This window comes from Pituophis catenifer, unplaced genomic scaffold (genome assembly GCF_029215685.1).
Source record: "Pituophis catenifer annectens isolate HBS135680 unplaced genomic scaffold, rPitCat1.0.hap2 SCAF_11, whole genome shotgun sequence".
Lineage (NCBI taxonomy): Eukaryota > Metazoa > Chordata > Lepidosauria > Squamata > Colubridae > Pituophis > Pituophis catenifer.
The window spans coordinates 22912488-22928741 of NW_027256891.1; the positions used below are offsets into that span (position 1 = coordinate 22912488).

Consider the following 16254-nt stretch of genomic DNA (forward strand, 5'->3'; position numbering starts at 1 on the left):
GGCAACTGTACGCTCATTTTTAGAAAGACATAAAACAGTTCATAGAAATGCAGTCTAAGAGCACTTAAGCACTAATGGAGAATTAAAGGTTATTTGATGGTTGAACCATGCGTTTCTGAACTATTTATCGGTTTAGAAGGTTGTCCTTACTTTTAGTTGTTAGAATATCAGAATTGGAAGCGACCTTGGAGGTCTTCTAATCTAAGCCCCTGCTCAAGCAGGAAACCCTAAACCTGTTGTGGCTCCGTTACCTGAGCCTGTGTCATCGGCAGGAGAGGACTCCGAGAGTGAAGGAGAGGAGTTGGCAAGGCCTCCCTCTCCAGGACCCTCCTCTCTGGCAATGCCTTCAGTGTCCGTCGAAGGGCAAGAGATAGGCCCGGGGCCAAGCACGTCCACGCAGCCACAGGTGGACAGTAATGAGGGAGATGAGTCTTGGCTGGATCCTCGGCAGCGTCGCAGAGATAAGCGCGCGCAACAGAAGAAGAGGCGTGCCAGAGATTAAGCTGAGTCACTGGACCACACCCCACAGGGTATAAAAGGGGGTGAGGTGGCCATTCAGACTCTGTGACGGACAAAACTAACTACTATCGCGTCACATTGCATCTTTGGAAACAACATTATCTGCCTTGGATTTATTTTACGAACTGGACAATTCTTGAACTGTGTGTATTTTGTTTATGAGTAAAGTTCTTGGCAAGCAGCTACTGGGTTGCTGCCAAGCTTCTTATCGGAAGAATTGGTTGTCTGCCAGTTTATTTAACCCCCGGCTGTCTGTTTGTGTGCGTGTGTGAGACAGGGACAGAACAAAACCCATGATGGTGAACCTATGGCATGGGTGTCACAGGTGGCATGCGGAGCCATATTGGTGGGCATGTGAACTCAGCTCCGGCCAGCTGATTTTCGGGCCTTCTGGGCTCACCAGAAGTCAGGAAACATACTGTTTCCGGCCTTTGGAGGGCCTCTGGGTGGGGTGGGGAAGGCTGTTTTCACCCTCCCCAGGCTCCTAGAAAGGCTCTGCAGCCTGGGGAGAGCGAAAAAACGGGCCTACTAGGCCCACCATGCCATCACGTGCCAAAAGCAGGGGGAGAGCGGGAGGTCATGCGCGCATGCACAGGGGGCGGGGCACATAGAATAACGGGTGTGGGCACACGCGCGACCACCATCACCCCGCACTCCCCCCCGCTTTTGGCACACGAAGACAAAAGGGTTAGCCATCACTGGTCTAGTGGTTAAAGCACCAGGCTAGGAAGCTGGAGACTGTGAGTTCTAGTCCCGCCTTAGGCCATAAAAGCTGGCTGGATGACTTTGGGCCAAGCACCAGGAGACCGGGAGTTCTAATCCCACCTTAGGCATGCAAGGTAGCTAGGTGACTTTGGGCCAATTACCAGGAGACTGAGTTTTAGTCCCACCTTAGCCAATGAATTTGGGCCAATCACTAGGTGATGGTGAGTTCTAGTCTCATCATAGACACCAAAGCCAGTTGAGTGATTTTGGGTTAGTCCCTCAGCCCAACTCACCTCACATGGTCGTCGTTGTGGGAAAAATAGGAGGAGGTAGTTATTTTGGGTATGTCTGCCACCTTAAATAATTTGTAAAAAATAATAAAGGCAGGATATACATAAATAAGCAAATATTCAGTTTGACTCTTAAATATGTACCCAGAAAAATATAGTGCTTTCTCTTGACCTGTACAAGTTGAGAATATAACCTTAAAAGTTACTTTGTCCAACAGTTGTTCTGCTCTGTTTAGAGCAAGGGTCAGCAACCCGCAGCTCTGAAGCCGCATGTGGCTCCTTCATCCCTCTGCTGTGGCTCCCTGTCACCCAAAATATACAACCACCAATCTGCGACACCCGCCGGCACACAATTTATTGAGCTTTTTAACCCCCAGTAGGCCAACCATGGATAAATATGTTTTTTTATACATAGCATAAAGGTAAAAAAATGATATATGCAGTGTTATCTTCATTTTAGATGTCAAAAGGGTTTTGTGGCTCCCGGTGTTTTTTTTTATTTATTTATTTGATTTATATGCCGCCCTTCTCCGGAGACTCAGGGCGGCTTACAATGCGCTAAGCAATAGCCTTCATCCTTTTGTATATTTATACAAAGTCAGCTTATTGCCCCCCACAATCTGGGTCCTCATTTCACCTACCTTTGAAAGGATGGAAGGCTGAGTCAACCTTGAGCCTTGGCGAGATTCGAACTTACAGTAATTGCAGGCAGCTGGTGTTAATCACAATGCTATCAGTCTGCTGAGCCACCAGGCCCTCCCTCTTTCCCTCCCTCCCTCCCTTCTTTTTCTTTCTTTCTTTCTCTTTCTTTCCCTCCCTCCCTCCCTTCTTTCTTTCCTTCTTTCTTTTTCCTCCCTCCCTCCCTTCTTTTTCTTTCTTTCTTTCTTTCTCTCTCTCTCTCTCTCTCTTTCTTTTTTTTAAATTTGATTTATATGCCGCCCTTCTCCGGAGACTCAGGGCGGTTTACCGTGCATTAAGCAATAGCCTTCATCCTTTTGTATATTTATACAAAGTCAGCTTATTGCCCCCCACAATCTGGATCCTCATTTTACCTACCTTAGAAAGGATGGAAGGCTGAGTCAACCTTGAGCCTGGCGAGATTCGAACCAGCAGTAATTGCAGGCAGCTGAATGTTAATAACAGAGTGCTTTTCTGTGGGAAACGGGTCCAAATGGCTCTTTGAGTGTTTAAGATTGTCGACCCCTGGTTTAGAGAATATAATTCCTACAGTAAATTGAAGATCAACAGCCGCGGTGGTGCAGTGGTTAGAATGCAGTACTGTAGGCTACTTCTGCTGACTGCCAGCCGCCTGCAATTTGGCAGTTCGAATCTCACCTGGCTCAAGGTTGACTCTGACTTCCATCCTTCCAAGGTGGGTAAAATGAGGACCCAGATTGTTGGGGGCAAGAGGCTGACTCTGTAAACTGCTTAGAGAGGGCTGTAAAAGCATACTGTGAAGCGGTATATAAGTCTAAGTGCTATCGCTATAGCTATATATTGGCTTTTATCTGTTGTCTTCTGTCTCTGTTATTTGAACAAGCATTTATGACTCCAGCAAGAAGAGCTGCAAGGGAAGAATATTGACAGATCCTGCCACTTTTTGAATAGAAACAGTGTCTGAGGTTGGCTAGGAAACCAACTTCACAGAATATGAACAGAATGGATGGCCATGGAAACAGTGAATCTAAAATATCTAGGCAAGAAAGATGCTAGTTATTGAGAAGGGGTGGGCAGAAAAAAACAGAAACAGAAGCAAAAAAAAGACGTGATGGAAAATCAGAAAATTACATTGTCAGTGAACGTATCTCTGGCTTTAGGAGGATGTGAGTGACCTCATTTAGAAGAGGAAAGAACAGAAAATGCCTGAAAGAGTCCAAATGTAGTTTAAATTGTTTCTGATATTATTCTTAGTGCGTGAAGGAAAGGGAAGACCATGGGGTTATATTTTTTTTAAACAATAGTATATTTTAGGACAGTTTTTAACAATATTCTACTGTGCATAGTTTTTCATGGTTTGATATTTTCACGATTTTTTACTTCTTATAACTTGTAAATCACCCAGAGTAACATTGTGGGGGAGAAGGCTGGCATAAAAGATAGATAGATAGATAGATAGATAGATAGATAGATAGATAGATAGATGGATGGATGGATGGATGGATGGATGGATGGATGGATGGATGGATGGACGGACGGATGGTTAGATAGACAGACATACACAGATAACAGATGATAGATAGATAGATAGATAGATAGATAGATAGATAGATAGATAGATAGATAGATGGATGGATGGATGGATGGATGGATGGACGGATGGATGGTTAGATAGACAGACATACACAGATAACAGATGATAGATAGATAGATAGATAGATAGATAGATAGATAGATAGATAGATAGATGGATGGATGGATGGATGGATGGATGGATGGATGGATGGACGGACGGATGGATGGTTAGATAGACAGACATACACAGATAACAGATGATAGATAGATAGATAGATAGATAGATAGATAGATAGATAGATAGATGGATGATTGGATGGATGATAGATAGATAGATAGATAGATAGATAGATAGATAGATAGATAGATAGATAGACAGACAGACACAGATAACAGATGATAGATAGATAGATAGATAGATAGATAGATAGATAGATGATAGATAGATAGATAGATAGATAGATAGATAGATAGATAGATGATAGATAGAACCCTGTGCATTAATTGTAAATGGAAAGTCCAATGGAAATCAAGTATTAATTCTACCAATCAGATCCCGAGCAAGATCCTAATCACAGAAGGAAAGCAGAACAAGGTATGGGAGGAAGGATGCATGAATGTAGTAAAAATGTTCTTAAGAGAAATGTTTTTCTCTTAGAAAAAGTTGCCTAGCTTGAAATAGTTGGTAGACAAGAAACAAGTACTCAACGTATTTTCCCTGATCATGCCTAAGGCTTCCAAAATTTCCACTGCAAGGTCCTTCTGTGGGAAACTGCCCATCGTAACATTTTTTTCTACACATTCTTTCTAATCTGAAGATCAACGACAGGCACACCTAAGTATGGAATGAGTTCACAAAAGAAATTGTGGTAGACAACAAACTAAATCTTTCCCTGTCACCAGCATGGCGTCCAATGGTTACGTGTTCATTGCTAAACCATTAAATGTATTGGAAAGGGACTCTTGTTTGCCCTAAGCTCTTCCCCATGGAATAGAACAGATCCTGCTCGGCCATGTTCTATTCTTGCTTGGAGGATTTTGACAGATGATCATACATCAAAAGGATGATCACCAGAAACCTGTGCACTCCAAATATGCATGTCTTTGTAGCTAATAGAATAACAGAGTTGGAAGGGACTTTGGAGATCTTATAGTCCAGGGGTCAGTAACCTGCAGCTCTGTGGCTCTTTCACCCCTCTGCTTGCAGCTCCGTCGCTCAAAATATGCGTCAGAATTACCAATGTGCGACACCCACCGGCACACAATTTATTGAGCTTTTCAACCCCCAGTAGGCCAACCATGGATAAATCCAAGAAAATAAAAGTTTCAGAAGGAAACAGAACGTTTAATTCAACTACATATGCTAGTTTTGTGGCTGCTCAAGAAATAGTCAGGCACGGGAAGGGTTTTTGTGGCTCCCGGTGTTTTCTTTTCTGTGGGAAATTGATCCAAATTGCTCTTTGAGTGTTTAAGGTTGCAGGCCACTGTTCTAGTCCAACCCCCTGCTCAAGCAGGAGACCCTATACCATTCCAGACAAATGGTTATCCAATCTCTTTTTAAAAACTTCCAGTGTTGGAGCATTCACAACTTCTGGAGGCAAGTAGTTCCACTGATTAATTGTTCTCACTGTCAGGAAATGTCTCCTTAGTTCTAGGTTCCTTCTCTCCTTGATAAGTTTCCATCCATTTTTTCTTGTCCTGCCTTCAGGTGCTTTGGAGAACAGGATGACTCCCCCTTCTTTGTGGCAAGAGCTCCTTGTCAGCTCTTTCTCTCTATCAACATATTAAAGACTGTAACAACTTAATTTAATTAATTTAACCATCTGTTTGCAATGCAAGCTTATGCCCCTTCCAATACATCTGCTGCTCCCTGTTAAGTCTTTAGTCTTTTCTCTCACCTCTTTCTGCTCTTTCAACTGTTTGCACCGCAGAGCTAGCTTATTATGAGCGGTGGTGGCGCAGTGGTTAGAGTGCGGTATTGCAGGTTACTTCTACTGAGTGCTGGGAATGACTACTTCAGACAATGACTGCTTCAGCTTCAACCACAACAATACAGGAGCAAATAATAGATACAAACTCAAGGTAAACCGCTCCAAACTCGATTGCAGAAAATACTTCAGTAACAGAGTGGTCAATGCCTGGAATGCACTACCTGACTCTGATGTTACTTCCCCAAACCCCCAAAACTTTAACCTTAGACTGTCTACCATTGACTTCACCCCGTTCCTAAGAGGTCTGTAAGGGGCGTGCATAAGTGCACCAACATGCCTACCGACCCTGTCCTAAAGTCCCCATTTATTCATATCCATTTCCTGTATTCATAATCATGTTTATACTTATATCTGTTGTCTAATACAGATTTCAGAACCTGAAATCCAGCAGGTTCTGGAGAACATGTAGCAGAAATTTTGAGTAGTTTGGAGAACCAGCAAATACCACCTCTGGCTGGCCCCAGAGTGGGGTGGGAATGGAGATTTTGCAATATCCTTCCCCTGGAGCGGGGAGGGAATGGGGATTTTGCAATATCCTTCCCTTGTCATGCCCACCAAGCCACACTACTCCCACCAAGCCACGCCCACATAACCGGTAGTAAAAAAAATTGGATTTCACCACTGGTCTAATACATGCTTGACAAAATAAATAAACTAAAAATTAAAAACAAACAAATCTTTCTGGATGGCAAGATATTATTGTTTCCAGAGAAGCAATGGATATTTCATGGTTCTCTTTCTGATAAGCTTAGCTGACATACCCGCTCCCCCCCAAAAAAAACCAATTATCTTTTCCTTTCTATCTCATTTCCCAGATTTGTTCTCCCCTTACCTCTGTTGAAAAATAAAGATCCGATTGGTAAGTATTTTTTTGACAATAAGCCAAGATGGTTTTCCTGGTAAATTGCTATTCCAAATGGGGGGAAATAAAATTGATCTTTTTTTATTATTATTATTATTTAAAAAGCGTTATCGGTGTTTTAACTTCAATAAACATTCTCCACGCGTCTCTCTTTTGTTATAGAGCAAAGCGCGATAAACTATTGATTTAATCATCCCGGGAGGAGAAAACAGAAGCTAAAACTGTCACGGTCTTTGGACATCATTTTCTGAAAGTAAGCTATGTGTGCCTCTAACCTTCTCGGTTTTGAACCACCAGTCTGCAGACTCAGGATTTAATGATTTTCTGCACAGTCAACCCTGACCTTATTTGGATGCTAATTAGAACTCATTACGGGAGCCTGAAATAAGCTTACGCTTCTATTAGTTTGTAGGCCCGAGTCAATGTCACCTGTATAGAAAGTACAGGTGTGACCTGAAATTGAAATGGGTTTCTCTGCAGGAAGCAACCATCTACGTAGCTGATTAGAGCCTGGATATCTCTGGTCATGGACATCTTTGGGTCCATTTGACATTAGAACTTCTCAAGTTCATTCACGTCATTATCAGCACAACTCTACCTTCTGAAGGATGAGGTGGGGTGAGAAAATCCTACTTCCTTTGGTAGATGAATCGATTAAAGGTAAAGGTTCCCCTTGCACAAATGTGTTAGTCGTTCCTGACTCTAGGGGCGGTGGTCATCTCCGTTTCAAAGCCAAAGAGCTAGTGCTGTCCGAAGACATCTCCATGGTCATGTGGCCGGCATGACTCAACGCCAAAGGTGTACGGAATGTTGTTACTTTCCCACCAAAGGTGGTCCCTATTTTTCTACTTGCATTTTTTTACATGCTTTCAAACTGCAGAAGCTGGGACAAATAACAGGAGCTCACCCTGTTACGCGGCAGCACTAGGGATTCGAACTGCTGAACTGCCGACCTTTCGATCGACAAGCTCAGCATCTTAACCACTGAGCCACTGCATCCCTGAGATGAATCGATTAGTGGAGTTCATGTCTTAATTATCCTTTTGAACTGAGAAGAAATTGAAGCTGAACAAACAGTGGAAAGTTGACCTATGAGACAACTCTTGCCTCGATGGTCAACATAAGAATCAGCCGGTTCATACCAGTTCGGGCGAACCAGTAGCAGAGATCGCGGGTGAGCCCACCCAACTGCCCCAACTCTATGCTGTCCTATTTAGGGATGTTTTCAAGGCTAGGTGCATGCCCGGAAGGCACACGAGCAAGCAAAACGCATGTACAGAAGGCCAGGTGCAAGAGTGTGTGAAGCAAGTGTATATGCACAGCAAACCGGTAGTAAGTATATTGGAAACCCACTGCTGATCAACGTCCCACAAGTTTCTAATGGGCCATTGTGGGAAGATAACATTGAATTAGATGCCCCTTAGATCTCACTGAACAAGTCCTTCTTCAAAAGTCAGATCAGTGCCCAGATTCTTCCATGTCTCCTGGAAACGCTCCAGTTTCAGCAAAACCAATAGTGAAAGGGAATTCCTGAAAAGTGACTCAGAGCAAAAGAAAACTTTTACGGGATGTTCTGGATAAATGGATGACATCAGGCTCAGCTGACCTTCTAAAACCATCAGAACATTTTGCTTGCGTGAAGCTTCGTAAGGGTTTCGACCAAGGTTTATTATGCAATTCTTCAGCTAATGGATGGAATTCCTTGCCACGAGCCATCTAGAATGGCATTAAAAGTAGCATCTAGAACAAACAGTTATGTTCAGCGCTACTGTTCTGACCCAGCTCCCCAAACACGACAAACCCTCTGAAGTTAACTCAAAGATTCCTTTATTAGGAGCGCCAGCAGCCCCGGCAGAAAGTTTTTCTCTCACCGCAGGCTAACAAGTCTGTCTGGCAGGGAGATGAATAGTTGTCTGCCACATCTATTCATCTCCACCCCCTGCCTTTTATCCCCAGAACTAGGGTGGGGCTTCCATCCCAGGAACCGGCCCATATATTTCCACTGCTCTCCTCTCCTCTGCCTTCTGCGCATCCACACCTCAGGCACTAGACCCAGCTGTTGCTCCTCTCCTCATCAGCCACCTCCAGATGTGGGGGCTGTTGACTCTCCATCTAAGGGCTGACAGATGGCCCAGGCTCCACCCTCTGTCTCTCTCTGCCAGCTCCATTCCCTCTTCCCCCTCAGAGCTCTCAGGTTGCCTTGATGCTGACCCTGACTCCCATGCCTCTTCCTCCTCTGATTCAGCTGTTGGAGGGGCTGGCGGCCGACAGGGGAAGGATACTACAAAATCTGCATTCTGACCCCACTCAAGGGGAAGGATACTGCAAAATCCCCATTCCTTCCCCACTCCAGGGGAAGGATACTGCAAAATCCCCATTCCTTCCCCACTCCAGGGGACGAATACTGCAAAATCCCCATTCCCCACCCCACTCAAGGGGAAGGATACTGCAAAATCCCCATTCCTTCCCCACTCCAGGGGACGAATACTGCAAAATCCCCATTCCCACCCCACTCAAGGGGAAGGATACTGCAAAATCCCCATTCCTTCCCCACTCCAGGGGAAGGATACTGCAAAATCCCCATTCCTTTCCCACTCCAGGGGACGAATACTGCAAAATCCCCATTCCCACCCCACTCAAGGGGAAGGATACTGCAAAATCCCCATTCCTTCCCCACTCCAGGGGACGGATGCTACAAAATCTCCATTCCCACCTCACTCAAGGGGAAGGATACTGCAAAATCCCCATTCCTTCCCCACTCCAGGGGACGGATACTGCAAAATCTCCATTCCCACCCACTCAAGGGGAAGGATACTGCAAAATCCCCATTCCCACCCCACTCTGGGGCCAGCCAGAGGTGGCATTTGCCAGTTCTCCGAACTACTCAAAATTTCCGCTACCGGTTCTCCAGAACCTGTCAGAACCTGCTGGATTTCACCCCTACCATAAAGACAGATTTTTCACCCCTCAAATTTAATACAGGATTTGGGAGGTAGATAAGAAAGAAGTACAAACATAACTGCGTGCATACTACAGAATCCCAAATGGGATTTATGGTTCATTAACAGCAAAGTTATTGTCCCACTTAAATTTGCCCAATCATACATTTCAAGTCCTACTGAATCCTTAAGACATTTAACTTGATTTCAAGAAGCTCGGTCCACATTTAAGGGTGCAACCTTAGCTTCATGTCACAATGCACTGCCCTGCACATAAACACAGTTTGAACATAAATCTTTGTAAAGCTGCAGTTCCAGCCCAGTTCAAGGTTAATTATTTTTTATCAATGAGTCAATGAACAGCTGCAGCAAGATTTAAAGCAGGAAGTGTACATGCATCTGTGAAAATATAGTGCGGTATGTGTGTGGGGGTGTTGGTGTAAGTGTAAATATGTTGGTGTCTATAGAGCTGAGTATCCCAATGTGCTTCATTCATTCAAAGCTCTACAAAGGATAATTTGCAACCGGTTCATTTGCCAAGGATCACATGCTCTGCAGAGTTATTGAAAAGGCTAAGAGCAAAGTAAAGCAAGAAAATACTTGGGAGAAAATATATAACTGGTTGGAAATGATAACTGAGCAAAATATCGAATTTAAACCAGAAATACGTCTTTTAGGTATACGATCAGAAAGTTATGATAAAGCAGCTATATATTTAGTGTTACATATATTGACGGCAGCAAGACTTATACACGCTAAATATTGGAAAAGCGTGAACACCCCATCAGACGAGGATATAATTAGGAAAATTTGGGATTGTGCTGAAATGGATAGACTAACTTTAAAAATTAAAGATAAAGAAGACTCGGAATATTATCGGACGTGGAATAAATTTTACGAACGGATAGAGACAAGAGGTAGAAATGAGAGAAAGTAAGAGTATGAATGTTAATAATTGTTAGTATGGAAAGTAAAGATGTATAAAACTATAACTATAGTAAGGGATTAAAATGTAAATAAGCTAATGTAAGAAGAAATTTATACTATTATAATTACTGGTGTTACATTATTATTGTTGTTGTTATTAGTTTGTGTGTTAAGACTTACTATTAATTTTTCTTTGGTTTTGCACTATATGTAAATGTTATCCTGACAAGACACTGTTTTTCAAAAAAATATATAAATAAATAAAAAAGAAAAGGCTAAGAGCAGAAGCGAGGGATAGAAATAGATGAAGCCGGAATATTTCTCTCCCCCCCTCGGAGGAGTCATCTCTCTAAAGTACAAAACACAACCCAATTTTGCACAGCACACAAAAAAAACTTTTTTTTAAAAAAAAACGCCTTGTTTACATTGCTGCAGAGGAAGTGAGCACTTCAACTCCGTTTAGTTTCATTTAAAGAGCAAGGAACTGGGTTGGAAACTCCATCTTTTCTAGAGCCATACTTTGGATTTAATTCCACCCCTTTAGGATGAGTATGTGACCCAACCATGAATTCATCCTCTTTCCCTCTCCTGCCTCCAAGCCCTCCCTTCATCGCGGTTATGGAGTCCAATTGTAGAGCGTAAATCTAACCTCGACAACTTTAAGACTCGTGGACTTCCAACTCCTAGAATTCCCCAGCCAGCAATTCTAGGAGTCGAAGTCCACAGTTCTTAAAGTGGCCAAGGTTGGATACCCCTAGTGTAGACTTTGGGAGAGGGTTGGGCAGAGATCAGGGGTGAAATCCAGCAAGTTCTGATAGGTTCTGGAGAACCGGTAGCGGAAATTTTGAGTAGTTCGGAGAACTGGCAAATACCACCTCTGTCTGGCCCCAGAGTGGGGTGGGAATGGAGATTTTGCAATATCTTTCCCCTGGAGTGGGGTGGGAATGGAGATTTTGCAATATCCTTCCCCTGGAATGGGGTGGGAATGGACATTTTGCAATATCCTTCCCCTGCCATGTCCACCAAGCCACACCATGCCCACTAAGCCACCCCCACAGAACCGGTAGTAAAAAAAAAATTGGATTTCACCACTGGCAGAGAGCTTCCCACTTGTACTTTGTCCTGGGTCATCATATTGCTATTCATTTTGGGTACATGTCTTACCCCAAAATGTTGGGATAGAGCCGTGGTGGCACAGTGGTTAGAGTGCAGTACTGCTGCCTGCCGGCTGCCTGCAATTTGGCAGTTCGAATCTCACCAGGCTCAAGGTTGACTCAGCCTTCCATCCTTCCGAGGTGGGTAAAGTGAGGACCCGGATTGTTGTTGGGGGCAATAGGCTGACTCTGTAAACCTGTAAACCTGTAAATCCTCAGGGTGCCGTCAGCCAAACAGTGTAGGCTGGCGACCCCCAGGGGGAGAGCCTTCTCTGTGGGGGCCCCGGCCCTATGGAATGAACTGCCCCCGGACATACGAAGGATCCCCGACCTCCGTGCCTTCCGTCGCGCTCTGAAGACCCTATTATTCCAGCAAGCTGGACTGACAGGATAAAGGTTTTTTTTAAATTGGGTTTTGATAGGGGTTTTAAAATGATCTTAGTTGAATGGTTTAAGTTTGGCCGAATGATTGAATTATTTTAATAAGCTTTTAATTTTTGTCGTACATTGTTTTTACCATGGCTGTTCGCCGCCCTGTTCACCTCCCTTGGGAGAAGGGCGGTATACAAATATAATAAACTAACTAACTAAACTAACTAGCTAAACTGCTTAGATAGGACTGTAAAGCTCTGTAAAGCAGTATATAAGTCTAAGTGCTATTGCTATTGCTATTCCTACCAAGCTGATTATTCTTAGGGACCCAAGTTGGAATTGCAGGTGTTTCAATTATGCAATCAAGAAATGCCTACCTTTTGACCGACTCATTGCTGTCCTCTTCTGTAATCATCTGTAACTCCTGGCTGCTTTCGTGGCCCTCTCCTTTCTCGGCCAGATATGGGTTATCTGTTGTTTTCGGTGTCTCTTCGGATACCTGCAGAGGTGCGGGAAGGTTCTCCTGGGAGCAGGTAGAAGCCGGTTGGTGGGGTAGAGGGATCAGGCTGGGAGCTGGTGCCAAGAGATTGGGATGAAGAGGGCTGCTGTTCTTTTTCAGCCGACTCCTGTCCCAGGAGTGATTCTTCAGCCTGTTTTGAACTGAGGTCCCTCGGTGCTCATATCCTTCCTGTTGCAACCAGACTCCGGGGCTGGTGGCATTCTGAGACGGATGGCTGAACCATCTCCAGCGAAGTCTCAAGATCTGTTTCACATCAAATTCCTTTTTTCCGGAGACTGACATCTTGGCAAAGCTGAAGGTTAAAGGGGAGGGGAGGGAGGAAAGGAAAGGAAAGGAGGAGAAAGGAAAGGAAAGGAAAGGAAAAAGGAAAGGAAAGGAAAGGAAAGGAAAGGAAAGGAAAGGAAAGGAAAGGAAAGGAAAGGAAAGGAAAGGAAAGGAAAGAGAAGGGAGAAGGGAGAAGGGAGAAGGGAGAAGTAGAGGAAAGGGAAGGGAAGGGAAGGAGAGAGGGGAGAAGGGAGAAGTAGAGGAAAGGAAAGGGAGAAAAATAAGAGGAAAGGAAAGGAAAGGAAAGGAAAGGAAAGGAAAGGAAAGGAAAGGAAAGGAAAGGAAAGGAAAGGAAAGGAAAGGAAAGGAAAGAGAAGGGAGAAGGGAGAAGTAGAGGAAAGGGAAGGGAAGGGAAGGAGAGAGGGGAGAAGGGAGAAGTAGAGGAAAGGAAAGGGAGAAAAATAAGAGGAAAGGAAAGGAAAGGAAAGGAAAGGAAAGGAAAGGAAAGGAAAGGAAAGGAAAGGAAAGGAAAGGAAAGGAAAGGAAAGGAAAGGCAGTCCAGAAATCAAGCAAGCAAGCAAAAAAAAAAAAAAATTGTGTAATTTTAAAAAGGAAATAGGATCTTGTTTATCTCCTGAGTTCCTCAACCTCTGGTCTCCATCCCTTCAGAGAGAGGAAAGCATGCCTGTGTGAGATTTTGACTTTGCTCCTCTCCTTTTTGTGCTTTCTTCGCAGGTCTCCCCCAGTTCTTCTGCCCCCCTCTGAAGACTCTCACTCGCTGTAGAGGTGGTGGGATGAAGCCATTCTGGGGGGGGGGAGGAAAAGATGAGGTCAGATCTTAAAACAAGTCATTCCGCTCAGCTTCCCAAGGCAAAGCATCTGCCGCTAGATGCTCTCTCCCTGTCTCTCGCGCACCCTCGCACGCAGCCTTGTCACACGGCGCTCTCAAATATATAACCTCCCCTGCTATCATCCTGAGGGATCGTTCTCTGCAACTTCAGTGGCTTGTTGTTTTTTTTTAAAAAAAAAAACAAAAACCGACCAAACAGAAAAAAAACAAAGCAATTTGTATTTATACCACCTGGACATCCAGCCCCTGACACCACACACACACACACACACACACACACACACACACACACACACACTTCTTCCTCCACAAAAATTTGAAATTAGGAGCAACCTTCTCTCTCTCTCCTCTCTCTCTCTCTGTCCCTCCCTCCCTCTCCCTCTCCCTCTCTCTCTTTCTCTCTCTCTCCGTCCGTCCCTCTCCCACTCTCTTTCTCTCTCTCTCTCCCTCCGTCCCTCTCCCACTCTCTCTTTCTCTCTCTCTGTCCCTCCCTCCCTCTCCCTCTCCCTCTCCCTCTCCCTCTCTCTCTTTCTCTCTCTCTCCGTCCGTCCCTCTCCCACTCTCTCTCTCTCTGTCCCTCCCTCCCTCTCCCTCTCCCTCTCTCTCTTTCTCTCTCTCTCTTTCTCTCTCCCTCCCTCCCTCTCCCTCTCTCTCTTTCTCTCTCTCTCTTTCTCTCTCCCTCCCTCCCTCTCCCTCTCTTTCTCTCTCTGTCCCTTCCTCCCTTTCCCTCTCCCTCTCTCTCTTTCTCTCTCTCTCTTTCTCTCTCCCTCCCTCCCTCTCCCTCTCTTTCTTTCTCTCTCTCTCTGTCCCTCCCTCCCTCTCCTCCCTCTCCCACTCTCTTTCTCTCTCTCTTTTTCTCTCTCCCTCCCTCCCTCTCCCTCTCCCTCTTTCTCTCTTTCTTTTTCTCTCTCCCTCCCTCCCTCTCCCTCTCTCTCTTTCTCTCTCTCTCTGTCCCTCCCTCCCTCTCCCTCTCCCTCCCCCACTCTCTCTCCCGGCAGGCCTGGGGCCGTTGATCTCGCTCTTGCGATCTGGCGAGATCCGGCCATGAATGGTATGAATGAGTTTTAATGTTTTAATGTTTTAAATTTTTAAATGTTTTTTTATTAGGATTTTAAATGTATTGTGAGCTACCCTGAGTCTTCGGGGAGGGGCGGCATATAACTTGAATTAAATTGAAATTGAAATTTTACTCTTTCTCTCCCTCCATCCCTCCCTCTCCCTCTCTCTCTTTCTCTCTCTCCCTCCCTCTCCCTCTCTCCCTTCCTCTCTCTCTCTCTCTTTCTCTCCCCCTCCCCCTCTCTCTCTTGCACCAGAGTTCAAACCTTGGTTAAGCTTTACCTGATGCTAAACTCCATCATCTATTTATCCAGCTCTCTGCCTGGCCACAACGTTGCACGCATCATCTCCTCCTCTCTCCGATGCTAATTTTGGCTAGCTAGCAAAAAAGAAAAAGGCCTCTTGAAATGGATGAGGTTTATTTTTTCCAGTCGAGATGGGTTTGAATGGGAGAATGGTTTTATGGAGCTTTAAAACAAAAAAATTTAGATTTACTAACAACGGGCTCTCCAGAGGTTCAACTTCCCTTTAAGCTTATTTTAAAGTCCAGGAACCTCTCGGTAAATTATAAAATAGAGTGGGAATACATCTTATAATGTTACCTTAAATGAAAGAGACAGCATTTAAAATCCATGCCATCCTTTTGCATAAAAGCAATTTCTCTCTCTCTCTCTCTCTCTCTCTCTTTTTCTCCCCCTCTCTCCCCACTCTCTCCCCCTCCCCCTCTCCCTCTTTCTCCCTCTCCTCCTCCCTCTTCCTCCCCTCCCCCTCTTTCCCTCTCTCCCTCTTTCCCCCTCCCTTTCTCCCTCTCCTCCTCCCTCTCTCTCTCCCCCTCTCTCTCCCCCTCTCCCTCGCTCTCCCTCTCCTCCTCCCTCTCTCTCCTTCTGTCTCTCCCTCTCCCCCTCCCTCTCTCTCCCTCTCCTCCTCCCTCTCTCTCTCCCCCTCTCTCTCCCCCTCTCCCTCGCTCTCCCTCTCCTCCTCCCTCTCTCTCCTTCTGTCTCTCCCTCTCCCCCTCCCTCTCTCTCCCTCTCTCTCTCCCTCTCTCTCCCCCTCTTCCTCCCCCTCCCCCTCTCTCTCCCTCTCCTCCTCCTTCTCTCTCTCCCCCTCTCTCCCCCTCTCCCTCTCTCTCTCCCCCTCTCTCACTCTCCCCCTCTCTCTCCCTCTCTCCCAGCCACCATTGAGTTTCTAGCTGTAGATTTTTACATTTACCATGCAAAGTGAGGCGGGGGAGACCTTGAAGACCCCTTCCTCTCCACCCCATCCGAAGGACCATATCACTTGAAAGCACAACACAGTTTCCTGGCTGTCTGCCTCTGTAAACATCCTTCTTCTCATCCCTTCTCTGAAATAAACACCCATACTTCTCATCTATGGCAGGGGTAAAAACATGTGGCTCTCCAGATGTTACCAAACTACAACTCCCAGCCTCCCTCACTTTGGGCCACGCGGGGCCACGTAGTTTCAGCTTGGCAATCTTCCGGCATCCAAAGAGTGCTTTGCCCAAAGGCAGCTGGATTTTCTTGGTGGTTTCAAAGAAAACACCACGGAAGTCCAATTGATTTTGGGAGAGGGG

The 16254-nt window shown here is 45.2% G+C and overlaps 1 protein-coding gene across 1 annotated transcript in view; it reads right to left on the reverse strand.

Moving 5' to 3' along the window:
- Nucleotides 1-12793, reverse strand: part of KLHL4 (kelch like family member 4) — a 39190-nt gene extending 26397 nt beyond the window's left edge. Inside the window, exon 1 of the mRNA XM_070951722.1 lies at nt 12369-12793. Within this exon, the coding sequence (XP_070807823.1) occupies nt 12369-12793 (425 nt within the window). The remainder of the gene's footprint in view (nt 1-12368) is intronic.
- Nucleotides 12794-16254: the final 3461 nt, after the last annotated feature.